This window comes from Peromyscus maniculatus, chromosome 1, assembly GCF_049852395.1.
Source record: "Peromyscus maniculatus bairdii isolate BWxNUB_F1_BW_parent chromosome 1, HU_Pman_BW_mat_3.1, whole genome shotgun sequence".
NCBI classification, from domain to species: Eukaryota; Metazoa; Chordata; class Mammalia; order Rodentia; family Cricetidae; genus Peromyscus; species Peromyscus maniculatus.
In genome coordinates, this window is record NC_134852.1 from 88,109,583 (window position 1) to 88,129,721 (window position 20,139).

The 20,139-nt window shown below is 37.3% G+C and overlaps 1 protein-coding gene and 1 pseudogene across 1 annotated transcript in view; both read left to right on the top strand.

Moving 5' to 3' along the window:
- Positions 1-20,139, top strand: part of Agbl1 (AGBL carboxypeptidase 1) — an 835,836-nt gene that overhangs the window by 584,603 nt on the left and 231,094 nt on the right. The window contains exon 22 of the mRNA XM_076545344.1: positions 9,862-10,019. Coding sequence (XP_076401459.1) covers positions 9,862-10,019 — 158 coding nt within the window. The remainder of the gene's footprint in view (positions 1-9,861; positions 10,020-20,139) is intronic.
- Positions 2,936-4,371, top strand: LOC102927058 (bifunctional phosphoribosylaminoimidazole carboxylase/phosphoribosylaminoimidazole succinocarboxamide synthetase pseudogene; annotated as a pseudogene).

Here is a 20,139-nt window from a genome sequence, read left to right on the forward strand (position 1 = left end):
TTCTTATTGGATTTCCTGGAACTTTTCAAATAATGGTAAATAACAATGATGAGAGCAGGATATAATTTAGGCCATAGCTTTAATAAGGGCAATGTTACAGCTCTTGGTTTTATGTATTATTTGCTTTATCATTGATAACAATGAAGACTGTTCTAATGTGCATGGGCTAAGTTACACACACACACACACACACACACACACACACACACACACACACACACCTCCATACAATCCATGCCCTAAAGAGAGAAACAGAGAAATGGAGAGAAAACATTATTTTGGAAGCTAAATAAGCTATACATCACTTTATTTCCATTCTACATAGAAGGAAACTAAAGCATTAGAATGTCAAATGACTTCCTTCAAACCATACAGATAGACATGGTAATATTGGGAGTGAAGCTCTCTGGGTGCAGGTACTACTTCAAAGTGTCATGCACAGTGCTCTCCGGAGGCTCACATACCACAAATTTCATCAGGAATGCATGTACCTGCCGTGAGTTTCTTCTTCCTTCTCTGTCTTTTAATTTCTTGTTGTGTGAAATATATTTTAGTGGCATTCCCAATGATACTACTATCCCATTAAAAAGATACTGTCTAGGTCACATTACATAAAATTTAAATATTATAGTTCTAAACAGTATTTCTTTAATTTGGGATTTTTAATATGCCTGCTTCTTTATTCTGTCATCTATCTATCTATCTATCTATCTATCTATCTATCTATCTATCTATCTATCTATCTCTCATCATCATCTGTCTATCATCTATCTATCTAACATCTATCTATCATCTCTAATTAGGCATCTATTTTATTTCTGCATTATGATAATCATTTGTTTTTAGCATCAGTCAAATAACAAATTTCTCTGAAGTGAAATTATCACTACTGGAAGAAAGATGGAGGCTCATAAGATTCAAGAAGTTCAGGGAGTTAGAAGATTCACAAGGCCTGTACAAGAGGCTGGATAAGCAGTGATGACTGCTGAGGAGAAGTGACAAGCTGCTCCAGAAGGATTGCTTGCAAGTTAGATGGGGAGATTAAGGGATGCAGCTTTATGTTTTATCACCAACGCTCAGATGGGCTTTCCAGTGTCACAGGTATCTGAACATAACCGATGCTCATTTCAGTAATGCCAATCAATTCACTGTTTCACCCAGCTATACATGGATGGAGCTGTGTCAATGCAATGGGCAGATATTGGGTAATTTCTCCCTCATACAACAGCATGTATGAACATTTTGAAAGAAATGGTAATTTTTGACCTCTATGAAAATCTGTACATCTTGCTTATTGGCTTTAGTATTTAGTAATGTGAACAGTTTTGGGTTGTTTATTTTGATTACTCTTATCCCTCCCAATATGTTTCATCCCATGTCCTCTTGTTAAGTGTATCTCATATATTTAGCAAGGGCCCTTGATCTTAGGTTTAGTTATTATTTGGAAAAGAGGCAGATACTCACTTCTTTATCTCATTTCTTTTCCTCTTGCTGACTTCTATTAGAGTAAAAGCCTGTCTGAATATAAACATAGCCAAGAACCTGAGGCTGGAGATGATATTGACAATAGAGAAGAACCTACTGCTGGCTTTCTCCTAAATTGATGTGATATCCAATTGCCTTCTACACATTTATCCTTATACCCACAGAGTAGCACAGCTCTCCTCATCACCAAAAAAGCATCTTTCTGTAGTGGATGGAGGTTGTTTCAGAGAACAACTAGTCCAATTGCAGAAAATAAGCAATGATGTTTAAATATCTAATCTCTCATGAGGCATCCATAACACAACCCCTACACCCAAGGCTCATGGAACATTCTGGAAGAGAGGGCTCACAACTATTGGCTGAGGAACTATAGGCAGTAAACGGCTGCAAAGGGAGTGGGAATCGGATTTCCTTAGGGATGATATATATGTGTGTGTGTGTATACATATACATACATACATACATACATACACATATACATACACACACATATAAAAACCTCACATGTGTGTGTCTGTCTTTGTACTTGTATATGCATGGATAGTAGATATCATATATAATGGTTATAGAAGAAGAGGACCCAGATTTTAGTAGGGAAGGAAGTATGAGACATAGGAGTTGTGAGGAAGAGAGAGGCAGATATGATAAAAAATGTACTGTACTTAAAAATGAAATTTTTTAAAAAAGAAAAAAATAAGTTAGGATAACATCACTCTTCCTTCATCTGTCCTAAATACTTACTCATCATTTTAACCACCTCTCTCTTAAAATATTGGATAAAGTCATGGGGTTGTTTTCTCTAGAATGAATTTTTATCCCTACACCAGTCTGTTAAGCCGTGTCTGCTTTTAACTTAGTAATTCCATGTTCCATCTCCATATTGCATTCTTTCCTAACTTCAAATACTCTTTCCATTCTTCTCACTTATTCTCAGTTCTATATGCTCTTGTTTCTCTGAGAACTTAAACAGGAAATTTTATAGCTACTTACTTTGATAGTAAATCTATTTCAATAGAAAACATTTGTTCTGCATGTTGAAAGTATTTGTTTTTATTTTAGTTGCACTATTTCTTACTAAAATACTATCTTCCCTATGTATATATTTATAGGGGTGTTCAATGATGCCCAGTTTTTATAAAATGAGAATTTTCTAGAGATCTGCAGTGGCCAACACTACTTCCTGTCTTGGGCTTTGTGGTAAAAGTTGAAGACCATTCATGGTTTGGGGATTGACTAGAGACTAGGAACAATCATGTGAAGCCAGACTACAAGCTAACAACATTAATCAATGAAAAGTAAAACTATAACATGTGAAGGGATAAAGTAGGGATATCCAATGGGCTTGGGGGTAGAGAAGCCAAGCCTTTATTTGTATTACTAGTCAGAATCCTCCTTCAATTAAGTTTAAATTCAAAATTCACAATAGAGCTCGTAAAGGACATTACTTAAAAATGTGATCTAACTTCCATCTCACCTCGGATAATGGCAACAGCTGAGGTACTGAATATTGGGAGAAAACTCTATGAGCGTAAGACAAAAAAAGTCTATAAATTGTTAGATAATCCAGGAAGAGTCCTCCTGCTGTCCAAGGACCAGATTACAGCAGGAAATGCAGCTAGAAAGAACCACCTGGAAGGCAAAGCCACAATCTCTATCAAGATTACCAGCTGTATTTTTCAGTTGTTAGAGGATGTCTGTATCAAAACCGCTTTCACCAAGAAATATGGGGAGACTGCTTTCATTGCATCCCAATATGAAATTATTCCAATTGAATGGGTGTGCCAAAGAATAGCAACTGGATCTTTTCGCAAAAGGAATCCTGGTGTAAAGGAGGGGTATAAATTTTACCCACCAAAGGGGGAGATGTTCTTCAAGGATGATGCCAATAATGACCCACAGTGGTCTGAAGAGCAGCTCATTGCTGCAAAGTTTTGCTTTGCTGAACTTGTTATAGACCAGACTGAAGTGGACATCATGAGTCATGCTGCACAAGCTATTTTTGAAATACTGGAGAAATGTTGGCTGCCCCAGAACTGTACACTGGTCCATATGAATATTGAATTTGGTGTTGATGTAACCACCAAAGAGATTGTTCTTGCTGATGTTATCGATAATCATTCCTGGAGACTCTGGCCATCAGGAGATTGGAGCCAGCAGAAAGACAAACAGTCTTACCGTGACCTCAAGGAGGTAACTCCAGAAGGACTCCAGATGGTAAAGAAAAACTTTGAGTGGGTTGCAGATCGAGTGCAGTTGCTTCTGAAGTCAGACAGTCAGTTCGGTGCAGGGTCGTAGTGCTGATGGGTTCAACTTCGGACCTTGGGCACTGTGAGAAAATTAAGAAGGCCTGTGGGAATTTTGGGATTCCGTGTGAACTTCGAGTAACATCTGCCCATAAAGGACCAGATGAAACTTTGAGGATTAAAGCAGAATATGAAGGGGATGGCATACCTACTCTATTTGTCGCAGTGGCAGGCAGAAGCAATGGTTTGGGCTCAGTGATGTCTGGTAATACTGCATATCCAGTTATCCGCTGTCCCCCCATCACACCAGACTGGGGTGTTCAGGATGTCTGGTCATCTCTTCGATTGCCCAGTGGTCTTGGCTGTTCAACTATACTTTCTCCAGAAGTATCTGCTCAGTTTGCTGCTCAGATATTTGGGTTAAACAACCATTTGGTGTGGGCCAAACTTAGAGCCAGCATAGTGAACACATAGATATCTTTAAAGCAAGCTGACAAGAAAATCAGAGAATGCAATTTGTAAAAGTAATTTTTAGGAGAAAAGTTACACATTCCTAGTTTGGATTAAAAAGAAAAGAATTCAAGCAAAATGGTTTCACATCAGAGAAAACAATTCAATTTACTAGTGAACAAATGATCCTAGGTGTATGGGTTGACAGATTGTCAATGATATTTATTACTGATATTCTCTAGCTCTGAATAGTGATGTATCCCTGTAACCTCATTACACCAGAGGCTGAGGCAGAAGATCTATATGTTGAGATCCTACTGAAAAAAAAAACTATAGTTAGTAAAATTGGTATGACACTATTAAATTATATACCACCTACTATACAGCCATTGTTGGGCAGTTATGTAACATTAGCAAGGAAATGTCATTGATGGAGCTGGAGTTGTGGCTCTCTTGCAAAGGAACTGAGTTGGTTAATTAAGTATGATTTCTAAATGCTAATAATGACTTTTTGTAAATCAGTTATTGCTACTTGAACTTTTGCAGTTCATGATTTGAAAATTAAAATATTTGTATTGTTTATGCTAACAATATATTCTTCTCACTGCAAAAAAAAAATGTGATCTATAGTAGCATTTTGTGGCTCATGTCCCTAAGTATGTAAGGCAGAAAAACACAATTTCTAACTCGAGAAGAAAGCATTGAAAGAAACTTACAAAAGATTTCTTCAAAGTTCAAAAGATAAGAACTTAGAATTTCAGTGATAATAAAACCACTGAGCAAAAATCCTACTTTAGCACTATTTAAAAGAAAAATGGAACTAATAAATAATGCCCAGGGTGATTGCATATGATTAGGTAAATCAACATAAAGTAAGAGTTTTAGAAACAATTTTTAATGTTTTAAAACAAAAAGATTCAATACAGTCAGAGCATTGGCAAGAAAATTCATTATGGCTGGAGAGAGAATCATTGAAATGGAGTATTTTTATCAAAATGTATCCAGAATTTATCATAATAAAGGGAGAAATGGAAAATTTGTTATTAAAGTTAAGTTATATGAAGGGCAGAGTAAAACAAATAACATAAACTTACTAGTCACTTAAAAAAATTCTTGTCAGAGAACAGTGGGGAAGGCAATGTTCAAAAAGCTAATGGGTGTTATTTTTCTAGAATTTTTGAAAGACTAGTTATAATGTCAATGAATTCCAAATGAAAGAAATGAAAATCTAAAATTTCTTAAGAATGGTAAGGATTAACAGAGTTCTCTTGAAATTTTGGTATCCAAACATATTCAAGATATAAATGTAAAACCTCTCTCTTCTAAATATCTGTTTTACTGGAAAATGATAGCAATAAAGTCTGGCAGGGTTTGGAGTCCAGGAAGCTGGGTAACCACTTCTCTTCTTTGTTAACTCTTCAGTATATTTTGCATAATTTGTGTGTAGCTTTATTTTATCATTAAACCATGAGCATTTTCCATATTGCTAAATGGTTGTTATAATTATCATTTTAATGGCTCCATTACATTCTATCAGATTTATTCCATTATAGTTTCCTTAGTCATTCCTTCTTTATTAGACATTTAGGTTTTATTTCCCTCAAATTTTGATTATTACATATAACATTGGCATAATTTACATTTTTATGCATATAGCTTCACTTTCCTTTTCAATCAGTTCATTAAGAATAGTTCCCTGAAGTGACATTATCATGTCAAATGTTATTGAGTAATTTCCCTAAAGGTATGAATCAATTTACATTCCAACAGACACTTTGATATCTAGCAGCCTTTGGCATAAAGGGAGGTCAGGAATATTGCAAACTTAAATATATATGCACTAATTTGCTGGGTGTAAATGGCACTTCTATTTAAAATAATGAAGCTGAACATTTCCCACATATGTTTATTTTAGTAATTATTTTGTATTTTATTCTAGCCTTTATGCTACTTAAACCTATGTTTCTTGAACTCTCTTTTGATCTTACTCATATTTAACAAATATTGTTTGGGAGGCAGGGATTATTACCATGTAAGACATTTGATTGTTACGGCAGTGAGGTATATTTACTGCTAGCATGAATAGCCACTCATATATTTTAGGAAATTTATTACAAAATGTCAAGGTAGAACACACAGTTGTCTCATCCACCTTGACTGTCATGGCTCTTATTCTCCTTTTTTGTAGAGGTTGAACAAGCTAAAAGTTTCTATTACAGACTGTTAAAAATCTGGGAGTGGCTCTATGACACAGTTCTGGTGAGTGAAATGTAAGCAAGAACATTTTGGAGAATTCTCCCTCATTATTTTCTTTTCTTTCCCTTTGAATGATGCAGTAGATGAAATTACATCAGTCATTTTTCAATCATAAGAAAATCGAAAGGAAGACAGATGATATACCCATGATTTTGAGGTGTTGAAATAATGCTATGAATCTTCTACCATGCCCTACATTTATGTAATATGCAAAGGAAAATTTTACTTGCTTAAGGGAATATAGCCAGAGTTTGTTTTTGTCTCTGGGGTGGTTAATGAACTATTAGGGAGAAAAGTTGGTTTTCTATTTTACTGGTTCTCAATTTTAACTAATGTAATTCCAGCTTTATTTATATACTCACTACTGTGAGACCACCATGTAACCAATTTAGAGGTTGTGCATGATAACTCACACATCATTCCCAGAGAGAAGTGGTTCTTCTTGATCAAAAATAAGCAAATTTTAATGTTCATGAGTTGTGAAAGTGGGAGAACATTATTTGAAGGCACTCATGAATTCTCCACTGAGAGAAATCAAGGTCCATGTGACAAGTGCAGTGTGTGCCTAAGGGACAGTCTGCAAGGTTTCTCCACATTCACTCAGGAAGGGGCCTTGCATGTTCATTTATTAGGCATTGACAGTGCACTACGGATGGGTGTGTGTTCAAGTAAGAAAGAGATGCTACTCAATCTTTCCCCTTGCAAGTTTATTTCCACACCAGGACTTGAATGTGAGAAAGAGATCATTTATATAAGCAAATATTGTTAATACTGTGTAAGAGAGAAAATAAAAAGAAACTGGGAAAGAAAAATCAATAGGAGAGGGCAAAATGAAACTGCAGTCTCGCCCAAGTCTTCTCAGCCAATAAAGTGATATGAGTTCCTTTAGGAGTTTTCTGAACTAGTGTTTTTATGATGCCAAGTGCTGCCTGGAATAAGTGGGGCTACACTGGGGATAGAAGCTATTTTCACATTATAAATGCTATCACTGTGCTGCTATCAATGTACTGGTGTGAAGCAGTGGCCCCTGGCCCATCAATACTGCACATGCAAGTAGATGGGTTTCTACAGTGCTTATCAAGATATTTGCCTAGCTAGAGGCTGCGATGTGTATGGAGCTCTCCCAGGTCCAGAATCCAGAAGCCTGGAGTTTTCCTTTTTTTTTTTCTTCTAGTAGACCTTCCTAGGTCTGATCACTGGATGGATGTGACCTTCACGTCCTTTCCTCTGACCCAGTCAGGTCATTCTCCAAGGAAGAAAAAAGTCTACACAAGACTGAGAAAAAAGTCAGACCTTAGAACTTTAGCACACAGAAAGGGACTCTGGGGTTTTTCGGTCTGTTTAAAAAGTGGTCTTTTTTTTTTTTTCTTCCTGTGAACTTGAGGAGGAAATAACAGCGATTTGTTCAACATCTGTCTTTCCCTTGTACTGTGGCTGTTTACAGAGGAACTTGTTTCCTTCAACTCTGATGTAATGTCTCCTTTCTTTAGGAAACAGGTGTCAAAACAAGCAGAAAATCCAATTTTCAAGCAGCTCAAATCAACTTGGGACTCTCTACTCCCAGGGAATGCTTTACCTCAGAAGACTCCTATGAGGCTTGAGGCCTCCCGATTTCTAGATTTGTTTGGTTTCCTCGGGATGTTTATAAGCTGTTCTGAACAATCATTCCTGCCCTGTCTCTGTCCTCTAGAACATAGCAGCACTGTTATTTGGATGGAAAATCCTAAACTTTAATTTTAACTGACATAATAATTGTACCTATTTTGGAGAACTGTGCTGTGTGCAAATAATCTCTAATGATTAAGCATTTTGTACCTGTGTATAATGTCTAATGATTAAGCAAAGTAATTATCATATCCATCACATCAAACATGTATCATTTTTTCTTGTGCTGGTGACATTTAAAATAATTTTTAGTTGTTTTGAAATATATAATAAACTGTTTACTATTTTATAATTGCATGTCGTAATTATAATGTTCTATATTACAATACATTGAGTGAAACCAGTTATTTTGTACAATTAGTATATCCTAGTAAAATGTTTGATATGATATATGCACTTTATTAAAATAATCAATTACTGATTTTTTTATTTAGATGAAACATGTAGGTCCCAGGGCTATTTTGAATTTCCATCACATGAAACCTCATTTCTAGGAAAAGAGAAAAAGAATCTGAGATAATTTCTATTTATATTGCAGGGACTCTGGAACACTTATCATCAGATATAAAAGTGACAGAATTTATAATACTGTAGATGTATTATACATTCCCTCTAGAGGGGAGGATGATGATCCCATTTTACAGATGAGGGAGTCAATGCTAATAAAGTTCCGGAACCCCACATGACACCATCAGAAAATAGTGAAATCAAGATTTAAATCCAATTCTGATTTGAATTTTGAAGAACACACTTTCTCCCTTGCTGTGTACCAGTCTGTGTTGTGTATAGAATTTCACATGCAGTGGTGGAGGCAGAATTCCCCTGCTGGTCTTTGTTACTTACTGGCTGTAGGACCTCGGATAAGTTCCTTGTTTTTTTTTTTTTTTTTTTTTGTATTTTTTTTTTTTGTGTGTGTGTGTGTGTGTGTGTGTGTGTGTGTGTTTTATCTCCTTCTCTGCAGATTAGATAAAATAATTACTTTGTAGGACTTGGTGAGGAAATACCAACATCATTCTGTGAGTCTGTGAAATGTTCAGACCACTTACTGGCATCAAGATGCACAAAAGGTTTTGTTTCAATTGCTGTAAACTGCCCCACTCTCTACCACCCTCCCTTCCTCCTTCATAGAGAGGATTTGTGAGAGAGTTTTACTGCTGTACAGGCTAGTCTGGAACTCATAATCCTCGTAATCCTCCTGTAGTCAGACTCTCAAGTGATGGAAAGCAAGCATATCTCATCACACCTGGTCACTGTGCTCATCTCGACTTCATGGACTATACCTTAGAGTGCTAGGCTTGACTTTACTTTTTGTATTACTTTGGCACAGATAAAAAGATAATTTCAGGAAAATATGGTTCGTTTTGCAGTTCCAGTATTAATATGTGAAGGATGTTTCCCCTTCTTTACCATTATTTGATAAAATTAGGGTCAAATGATGTGACTCTTAAGATTATTTAATAATAAATCTTTGTCTCCACAGTAAATTCCTCTTCAAAATACAGATGGACACTTTGTGGATATCACTGCAATGGGGGTGGGGAGAGTAATTGGTCCTGTGCCACCCATGCCCTTAATCATCCTCTCAAGTTTGTTATCCTGTCAGGATGTCCATGCAACACAGGTTGAGAAAGTGACTGACAAACACTATTACTTCCCAATTTCTATGATAGACATGTGTCTAGAGTCCCTCTTCCTAATCTGAAAATGTCACTACTCAATTCCCACAGAGTAGTCACTGTTGATTGCTTTGTTTGACTGACAGGGTCTACAGTTTGGTACCAGTGAACTGGAGGAAATGGGAGCCATGTTCTGCTTGGGCCTCTTCATCTTGGAGCTGAAATCTGCAAGCTGTAGCCATGAGCTCTTGGCTCGAGCTACAACTCTACTGAATGCAGATGTTCTGGACCACTACCTCCAGCGGTAAGATGCTTACAAGGGAATCAGGGATGTCTCAGGTATATTCAGTACAAGTGTCCTGGTGAAACGGATCAATGGGTCCTTGACAGACAGAAAATAAGGATGAACTACCAAGCGAAGGTAGGTTCAACTGTACTGTGAGGGAAGCCAGACTTGGAGCTTCGCAGATACTGAAAATATGGAGGTTGCCACATGTACACACATGTGTAGATATAAAACTTCACATATTTATAAATATATATTATTATTCATTAATTATGATAATGTAGCTGAACCTTGGTGCCACAGACATACATGTACAGACTCTTCTCAAATTACATTCTTATATGTGTAACATTATCGAGCTGTTGCTCAATATAAAAATGGGGACGTGTCTTATTGACAATATATAGACAAGTGTTCCTTAAACTATATGATACTGGGTCAGAATATGATTTGTCATTGGTCAGGAGAAACTAACTCACATGGTGGGGAATGGCTAGATATACAAATGAGCTTTTTGATGCCCTTTCCTGGAGAAAAATATGTCAGTCTTGACCAGAATAAATTCAGGGACAAGAAGGGAAAAATAATGATATGCAAAAGAAGAGAGGACCAGGAGGCACCAGAAGTTCCAAAAGAGGCTAAGTCACAGTCTGTACTTTGAGCAATGGGACTGATGGGGGATTTACTGTATGCTGGTAGATGAGGAAACATATAACCATGCCCTTTGCCTCCAAAAGCAAAGGCAAAAGTGATAATTTGGGGAAGCCTCTTATTTCCAGCTAAATTTCATTAGTTTTCTGCATGTCACTATTAAATTGCTGTTTCACTGTGGCTTCTTACCAAATGGCCAGTCAGGCCTAAAAAGATCTAGTACTGTGCATTAATACAACTTTGGAAGGCTTCCATTTCTCTAGGACTTAATTATCTAACACAGTAATTAACTTGTTCATCACAGAGTAATATAGATCTTAGATGACAAAGACTTAAGCAAATCCAGACCCTGACCCCCTGGAGATACTGCCACCCTTTACTTTTGTTTGGGTCTTACAGTCACTTCCATCTGCCCCTGATCCCTTCAGTATGCCTCAGCATCCAAAGGTTTGACCTGTTTGACATTGTCTCAGAGTTTCCAGATTCCCCCTTCTGACAACAAGGGTATCCACTTGCCTCCACTTGTATTTCCACTCATCTTCTCACCCTTTCCTTTGCTGAGCAATATTAAGTGGGGGCATGGATTAATTATCTTCCTTACCTTTCTCTCCCCTTCCTCCTAAGCTGCTCGTTGAGGGAAGATTGAGCAGAACTGGCATTGCTTGATTTCCCTGAATTGATTGTGCCCGTCTGTTTGATCCAATGCAGTAAGGATTAGTTGCCTGTAAACGAGAACAAGAAGAAATCTATCAAAGAAATGTCTTTTCTAATTCAAGTCTAAAGAATTCAGTGTCAGGCTTCAAATACAATGGCTGCTATGTGGGTTGTCATAAGAAGGTAGCTGTCACACACACCTCATACCACTGACCATCAGTCTTCAGCTGCCACCAGCTCAAGGATGCTTAAGCTAGACCGTGCCCTTTGATCTCTGCCTCTTCTTAGACTGACTCAGCAACTTAAGGGCAGGATACCGGAACAAAGGATGTGATTAACATGCTTGTTTGGAATATATTTGAATTAAACTTGTTAGGTGTGTTTGGTAGATAAAGTAGAGAAATTGTTTCATACAGTTTTATATGTAATCAAAATATCTGTTACATTGTGAAGCCATTTATCAAAACAGACTTTGGTGCCTGCTCAAAGCGCGTCATGACTACATGGCTTGAGGAAAATTAGCCTGAAAGTTTCTTTACTTCAAAATATCCCAGGAAACAAATCTGTACTCACTAAAGTAGGACCAAAGGGCAACTAATGAAATAATCTGTTGGTGTGAAACCAGTGATAGGCTGTTTGAATTATACTTGGTTAGTTTTTATCTGGTGAATAGACTTAAATGAAGAAAAATCATAATCATATTTGATAAGATATTTGATTAAGTATTACTAAAACAACACACACAAACTGAGTTCATTTTATATTGACCAACTACTACTGGGCATGGGTCCTGCCCTGGAATGTGGTTCAAATATCAAGTATCACTCCCTTGGAGAAACTGATTTTCCCTTTATCAATTGCAAATGTCATCTCCAATAGGTGTGGGGTTTTATGTCCACTTCAATTTCTCAGTGCTGGGATTTTGTCTGGTTTGAAAAAAAATACAAAAAAGAAAAAAGAAAGAAAAAAAGAAATATGAGTATCAACAGACCAAATCCTAGGAATTCACCCAGCACCAAGATTTTATGCAAATGCCAAGCATACAATTAATGCTTGTCAACAGCTCTCCATATGTTTTGTTTTTATTTATAAAGTATCTTGTAAATGTATGAGTGTATGGTATACATGCATGTGCATGTAAGTATGCACACCATAATGTATGCAGAGGCCAGAGTACACTTGGTGTCCATTAAGACAGGGTCTCTGAATCCACTTGTCTGGCAACCAGGACCCTCCCATCTCTGTCCTCCACTGTTTTAACATTTTAGGCCATGCCTGTCTTTTTACATGGGCACTGGGGATTTGAACTCAAGTACAAGTGCAAGCACAGCAAATGTTCTTAGCCACTAAGCCATATCCCTAACCTCTCTTAGTGTATTTTAAAGAGATCTGTGCCAAACTTCCCACACCCTGTCTCTTCTTTGGATACACTAGTGTTTCCACTACCCTTTACAAAGATCTTGTTGTCATATTCTAAGAATGGAAAAAGGAAAGTATGCTCTTTTCCAAATGTTTGCCTCTAAGAAATGCAAGGATATGGCATTTGAGGCTCCAGCTTTCTCAAATACATTAACCCCTGGGGACTGACCTGCCTGGAAGAGAATGTGTGGCTGTACACATGGACACCGTGTTTTCTGACAATAGTTTTCATGCGTCATTTACCATAAAAACAATTAGAGTGCCATCAGATCCACAGAGCAGCTTGCTGTCTTTCAGTAGAGGAAAGGTAGAAACAGTGAAATAAAATGCATGCGCTCTTTGCTTTCTGTTTTCTTTATGTCCTCTTCCTTCCAGTTGCTCACTTTAAAAATGTCTGCTGACTCCTTAAAAGCATCTTTTGCTCTTCCTTCCTTCTCTCTTCCTTTCTCCTCCCTCTCAATCTTCTCCTGGAAATAACCCTGCACAGGGCAGGGAGGGATGCTGAGCCTCTCCCTCCGGAAGTGTCATTCATCCCCAGAGACAGGTCTTTTGCAAAGTCATTTCACAGTTTTGCCGAGTCAGCTGCTGTTCATCTGGATTTGTGTCCCTCCACTGCCTCTTGATCTTCTCAGCTGAGAGGCCCTATCTCCATGTGTCCCTCCATTAATAACAGAGCCACGCTCTGCACCTCAGCAGTTGCTCGGTAACTCATAGCTTCTTCAAACCACAGATGGCCTCTTTGGTCTGAATCTGCTTAGCACTTACCTGGACCAAATTTGCTTAGTTCTTTCTTTAATTTCATGGGACAACACTAACACCCAAGATCTTATGCAGACTGTAGAAAGAAAAATACCCCTTTCCTTTGTGTGTTTGTGTCTTTGTGTGAGAGTGGGTGTACTTCTTGCAGACCAGATAACGATCTCAGATATCATTAATCTGAAATGCCATCATACTATTTTGAAATATCATCTCTCATTGCCTGCAACTTACCAACCACACAAGCTAGGCTCACCAGTCAGCAGGCTCTAAGAATCCATCAACTCCTCCCCCCTCCCCCAACATATACAATTAGAGAATTATAAGTTTGTACCACCATTCCTGCATTTTATGTGGATTTTGGGAACTGAACTCAGGCTCTCTTGCTTGCGAGGCAAGCTTTTTTCCACCTGAGCCATCTCCTTAGCCCTAGGAAAAAAATGAATAATTAAGGAGAAATTGATTTTTATTTTTCAACTATAGTTTTATTATATAGATAGATGACTCAGCACTTAAAAGCATTGCTCCTGCAGAGGACCCAGGATCATTTGCCAGAACTTACATGGTGGCTCACAATGGCCTGTAATCTAGTTCCAAGAGATCTGAAGCCTTTTCTAGATTTTGTGGGTCCCTGCATGCATGTGGTACACATAAACACACACACACACACAAACACACACACACAGTATTTTTTTTTTAAAAAAAGAGGGAAAGTATGGTGTGGTGATACTGTGTTCCCCCAAATATTGTGCCAGAGTTCCATCCGGATCTCTGAATTTAAAGCCACACTGGAAACAGCCAGGCATGGTGACTCATGCCTTTAATCCCAGGAAGTAATGGCAGAAAGCAGAAAAGTATATACGGTATGAGGACCAGGAACTAGAGTGGTTAAGCTTTCAGGCTTTCGAGAAGCAGTTCAGCTGAGATCCATTCAGATGAGGACACAGAGGCTTCCAGTGTGAGGAAACAAGATCAGCTGAGAAATTGGCGAGGTGAGGCCTGTTCTGCTTCTCTGCTCTTCCAGCTTTAACCCAATACCTGGCTCCAGGTTTTTTTTTTTTTTTTTTTTTTTTTTTGGTTTTTCGAGACAGGGTTTCTCTGTGTAGCTTTGCGCCTTTCCTGGAGCTCACTTGGTAGCCCAGGCTGGCCTCGATCTCACAGAGATCCGCCTGGCTCTGCCTCCCGAGTGCTGGGATTAAAGGCGTGCGCCACCAACGCCCAGCCAGGTTTGTTTTTATTAATAAGAATTTGTAAGATTCTTTGTACAATATAGTTTTTATTCTATGAATCAAAATACAGAATTTGGAAAACATAAAAACCACCCCACCCCTGCCTTTAGTCATCAAGATAACCTTTGTCAAAATACACAGTGAATATATTAAAAGACCATATAATTGCTTCCACATTTCCTACCATTATATCCTCTTCATCTTTCAGGCTTGGTGGTGCTGACATGTAACCCCAGCTACTTGGGAAGCTGAGAGAGGATAATAGAAAGTTCAAACCTACCTGGATTATAAAGGAAGTTAACAGCCAGCCTGAGCAACTTAATGAGGCACAGTCTCAAACTAATATGTAAATAAGAGGACTATGGATGTACCTAAGTAGTCAAGTCAATGCACAAGACCATAGGCTCAAAGCTCTGTAAATAAGTATATACTGTATATACATAGCCTACTTTTCATTACTGATTAGTAATAATAATATCACTTTGTTATGATGTGCTCACATGTAAGCACCTAGTACATATTTTGGTTTATACCCTGTTCCATCAGACTTCAGGCTTATAGCACTACAATGTACACATCTGATGTCAAAAGTATAGGTCATTACTATTGGCTTAGGAAAGTGATCCATGTCTTCCTCTACTTATCTCCATTGATGAATTCTCTACTGAGTTTTCAACTACAAAGCTTGACTCCCTGGGATTTTAGCTTGAATTATTTTAAAATAGTAGATGTATTTGGTCTATTGATTACTGATGTCATCATCAGATCTGATACCTCTTGTCTATTCGTCTCAGTCTTCAATGGTCTTCACCAAATATGTCATGGTTTTTCTGATTCTTCTTCATATGATTCTTTAATAAAGCATTATAAGCTTTAACTTTCATCTTTAAAAATTTATTATCACTCAGACAGCTGTCATTTCCTGTTATTATTTTAGTTATATAGGAAAATTCTGCATTAGATCTATTTACAATTTCATTCTATTCAATAATTAGACTTAAAGTTGTTTTATGAAATATTTTTTTCTGATAGACAATAGTACCATTTATAAATTTTGATAGCTTCCTTTATTTCTTTTTCATTGCTCTTTATTCTTCATCTTTTTAAAAACATCTGGGAGATTTTCTTTTTATTTATAAAAGTTATTTTTAGTATATGTATGATGTGTGTTTTTGTTGAGTGTGTGGAGGGGTGCATATGTGGAGGTCAGAGGACAACTTTGGGGAGTTAGTTTTTTTCCTTCTAGCTGTTGAGGCAAGGTCTCTCTTGATTCTTCTGTGCTGTGTAGTCCAGGCTAGCTCACCCATGAGATCTCATCACAGGCATTTCCTTTGTCTCTGACTCCCATTTCCTACCCTGCTGTGGCAGCTCAGAGGATGACAGATCCAAACTACTGTATCTGGCATTTTGCCGATTCCAAGGACCAAACTGAGGCCATCAAGCTTCCATGGCTAATGTTTTTAGCCATTCTGAACGATCTTGCTGGCACATGCTTTTGCCTCGCAGTATTGAGAGAGAGTCTGTGTAGTCCAGATTGACTTTGAAATGCACTGTGTGGCTGGCCTTGAATTCCTGATCTTTTTCAAATACTGGATTATAGATGCCTGCCACCATACCCAGTCTTTTCTTTTTTTTTTCTTTTTTTTTTTTCTTTTTTTTGGTTTTTTGAGACAGGGTTTCTCTTTGTAGCTTTGTGCCTTTTCCTGAAACTCACTTGGTAGTCCAATCTGGCCTCGAACTCACAGAGATCCACCTGCCTCTGCCTCCCAAGTGCTGGGATTAAAGGCGTAGGCGTGCGCCACCACCGCCCAGCCATAGACTTTTTTTTTTTAATTCAAGGAAATTTTTACTAGGGACTAAAAGAAAAATGCCAAAGTGAGCAAGAAAAAAAGAAGACATGTCCTCTGAGTTCGGTTAACACAGAGGTCAGCCAAATGTCAGACAAGCAGCTGCACGGTAAGGAAGAGAGCTTTAAAGAAAGAGTAAAGCACAATGTGCTTGGGAAAGTTGCCTGGGACAAAGATAGGAAGAAGGAGAGGAAAAGTTACTATCTTGTGAGTCAGGGCTTAGATAAGCTGGTAGACCCAACAGAGACTCCGAGTTGCCTGCATTTTCTAAGTCAGTGTTTAAGTTTGAGAATTCTGTAACCTCATCAATACAATGCCTTAGAGATGAGGATGATGCTAAGCTTTGAAGAACTGACAAAAACAGAATGTGGAGATGTGACTACTAATTACAGAGTAGCTGCCTAGTCCGTTCAAGGCCCTGGTCAATGGCTATGTCTTCTTCATTCATTTTGCTCTTTCATAGCTCATTCCTTTAAAAAATCATAGTTGTATGGTTACTCAAAAAAACGTTATCTAGAGAAGTAATTGTTTCTTCTAATTAGGAGAGTAATTATGTTAGTAGATTTTCTGTTTTTTTAACCCATTCCTAAGTTTCTAAGGAAGAGATATTTGGTTATGCTTTGAAATATTATTTTTAAAGAGAAATGGAAGTTATTTGTTCTTAATTGGAGAGGTTTTGCCTCTGTTTGTAGTGATGTTAAGTCAGTGATTAGTTTGCATTATCGTATGATAACATTCTTCACTGTCTTTCCCTTTCTTTTTCAACAGTTTCTGTCTATCAGTTGTTCAATCACCAGAGCCCTATCAAGCCCTGTAAGTTCTCAGTGACCAAGAGCTTAGAGTTCATCAAACTCGTTTTACAGTGTAGAGAACACTGGGGAGCTGAATGCAGGTTCTTTTGCTTTCCTTTGATTGTGGCATGAGCAAATAAAGTTGGCATGATTACACTGGATCTCAAAGAGAGAGGAAAGGGAGATGCCAGTGAGGAGTCACAGGTTGAAAGACGTCATATGTGGACCCAAACAAGACAGCAGGAATTCGGGGGAAAATGGTTTCCTGGAAAGTACCAAGAAATCATTCACAGAATAAAGTATCTATTAAATCTATGGGTTTCACATTATCATGGTTTCCATCAATTCCAAATTATCCAAATCATGTGGCAATTCTGTTGAGACCTCTCTTTAAATGAATTCTGGCACAGTGATTCCTATGGTGTGGAACATCTCAGAATATTCTTAGCTTTATTCTGTAGTTACAGGCCAAGAAATGCTACATGGAAAGAAGCATTTCAGTGGAACTTGGCCTAGGAATCTTTGGTGATTATGAGGATGACAAGAGGCCCTGAAATGGTGAATGGCTCCCAAATTTGTCAGGAAAATTAACTGGTCAGTTAGGAACAGGTGCCAGTCTTAGACTGAGAAATCAAGGACACCAACAAAAATCCTTCTTATATCAGCAGTTACAGAAAATTTTTTTATACAATTTTATGTTGATTCTTCTATAATAAATTAAAATAATGAAAACTGAATGTTAGTGTGTCTATGAGGAAAGAGGTTTAATATCACATAGCTATCTGCAAATTGGTTTACTTTCCTCTGGAGAGTAATTTAGCAATTTGCAAGAAGGTCTATAAAAACCTCTCACTTGATACGACATTTCTAGCTTGCAGAATATCTCCCAAGAAAATAAACACAACTGGAAACAATATTTTATGAGGTAGATATTTATAGAAAGGATGCCGTATCACCAAATAATTTTAAATACCCCAAATTCCTAGTGGTAGAAAAAGAAAAAAAAGGGGGGGAGAAATGTTATTGATAAACTTTCTAGGATACTATAAAACCACATAAATTATCAGCATTTCAATGTATAGATCAAGCATTACTATCATCTAGATGCTTAAGCATTTTGTAAGTATCAACCTCAATTCTATATGACATTTATGGCAGATAATATTTCTAGAATTTGTTTGTGCTTTTTGTTTACTTACTTGTTTAGTGTACATGTGGGGTGGTGGTGGTGGTGGTGGTGGTGTGTGTGTGTGTGTGTATGTATTAATGTGTGTTGGATCACCTGTACTTTTGTAGTGGGGAGTCAGTGGATGGACATGCATGTGTATGCAGAGAGTCCTAGGTTGACATCAGCAGTCTTCCTCAGTCTCTCTCTACCATATTTACTGAAGTAGCATCTCTCAGTCAAGTCCAGAGCTGTTGAACAAAGGTAGTCTAGTTAGCTCACTTGCTCCATCACAGGAATGGGTCAAGACTAAAACAAAAATTAAGGTAGAAATCAATTGTCTTAGCAAATTTACACATATCATTATATAGTTACATATTAAATTGTATATATATATACATATATATACACATACATATATATGATAAAAAGATACATTTTCACTCTTTTCATCTTTACATCAGCAATAGAAATCTAAACCATCTTAATACAGTGACTATAACCTGAGGTTTGGTAATAAAACGGTTTAGATATAATTATAAAATAGTAGCAATCTCAGGTGTAAATATAAACTTATAAAAATTGTGTGTGTTCATTATTTGAGAGATTAATTTATGTTCTCTTTTTGTTTTAAAATTCTGTTATAGTAAAATATAGTTATTTCCTTGTCATAAGTGATTCAAGACTGAACTTTGGATTTATTATCTAAAATGAAATTGTTTAGTATGCTTCCAATCATTCTAAATTTCTGTTGATAATTGCTTTCTATTTTGAATAGGAAAGTGTTTAGAGATAAAAAAAGAGAAACAAGGTATGACATTCATAAGTTTCATTGTGCATGTATATTTTACCTAAGGTTTCATCAGAAAATTTGCGCATATCTTTGGTTTAAAATAAACTAGAAAGGAGATATAATAATAATAATAATACAGGCTGTAGTCATTTGAATGTAATGGGGGCCCCATAATCTCACAGGGAGTGGCACTATTAGCAGTTGTGGTTTTGTTGGAATGGGTATGGCCTTGTTAGAGGAAGTGTGTCACCGTGAGTGCAGACTTTGAGGTTTCCTATGCTCACGATACAGCCCAGTGCATCAGTCAACTTCTTGTTACCTGCAAGATGTAGGACTCTCAGCTATCCTTCCAGCACCACATCAACCTGCATGCCACCATGCTCCCTGTCATGATGATAATGGATTGAACCTCTGCAACTATAAACAAGCTACCCCAATTATATGTTTTTATAAGAAAAAAATTTAAAAAAGAAAATAATTATGCATAGAAAAGAGTGAAGTATTTTTATTTATTATAACTTATTTATAATACTTATTACATGAATTTTCAAAATGCCTCTCCCTAATTTTAGCCATGAAAGCAAACCTAGAGGAATCCCTCTTCCACAAGTGACTAGACAGAACCCAGGAAATTTACTCGAGTCTCTAGATCTCCAGGTATAACTAATTGACTTTCTCATGGCCACTCATACTGGCATCTCATTCTCCACAGCCTCGGGCTCAGCCAAATGAATGCCTTATCTTTTGCCTATGAAATGATAAACACTTGAAAGTAGAATAGGCTCTCAGCCCCTGGAGGAGGATTTCAATCAAAAAGCCCATTCTTCCTACTC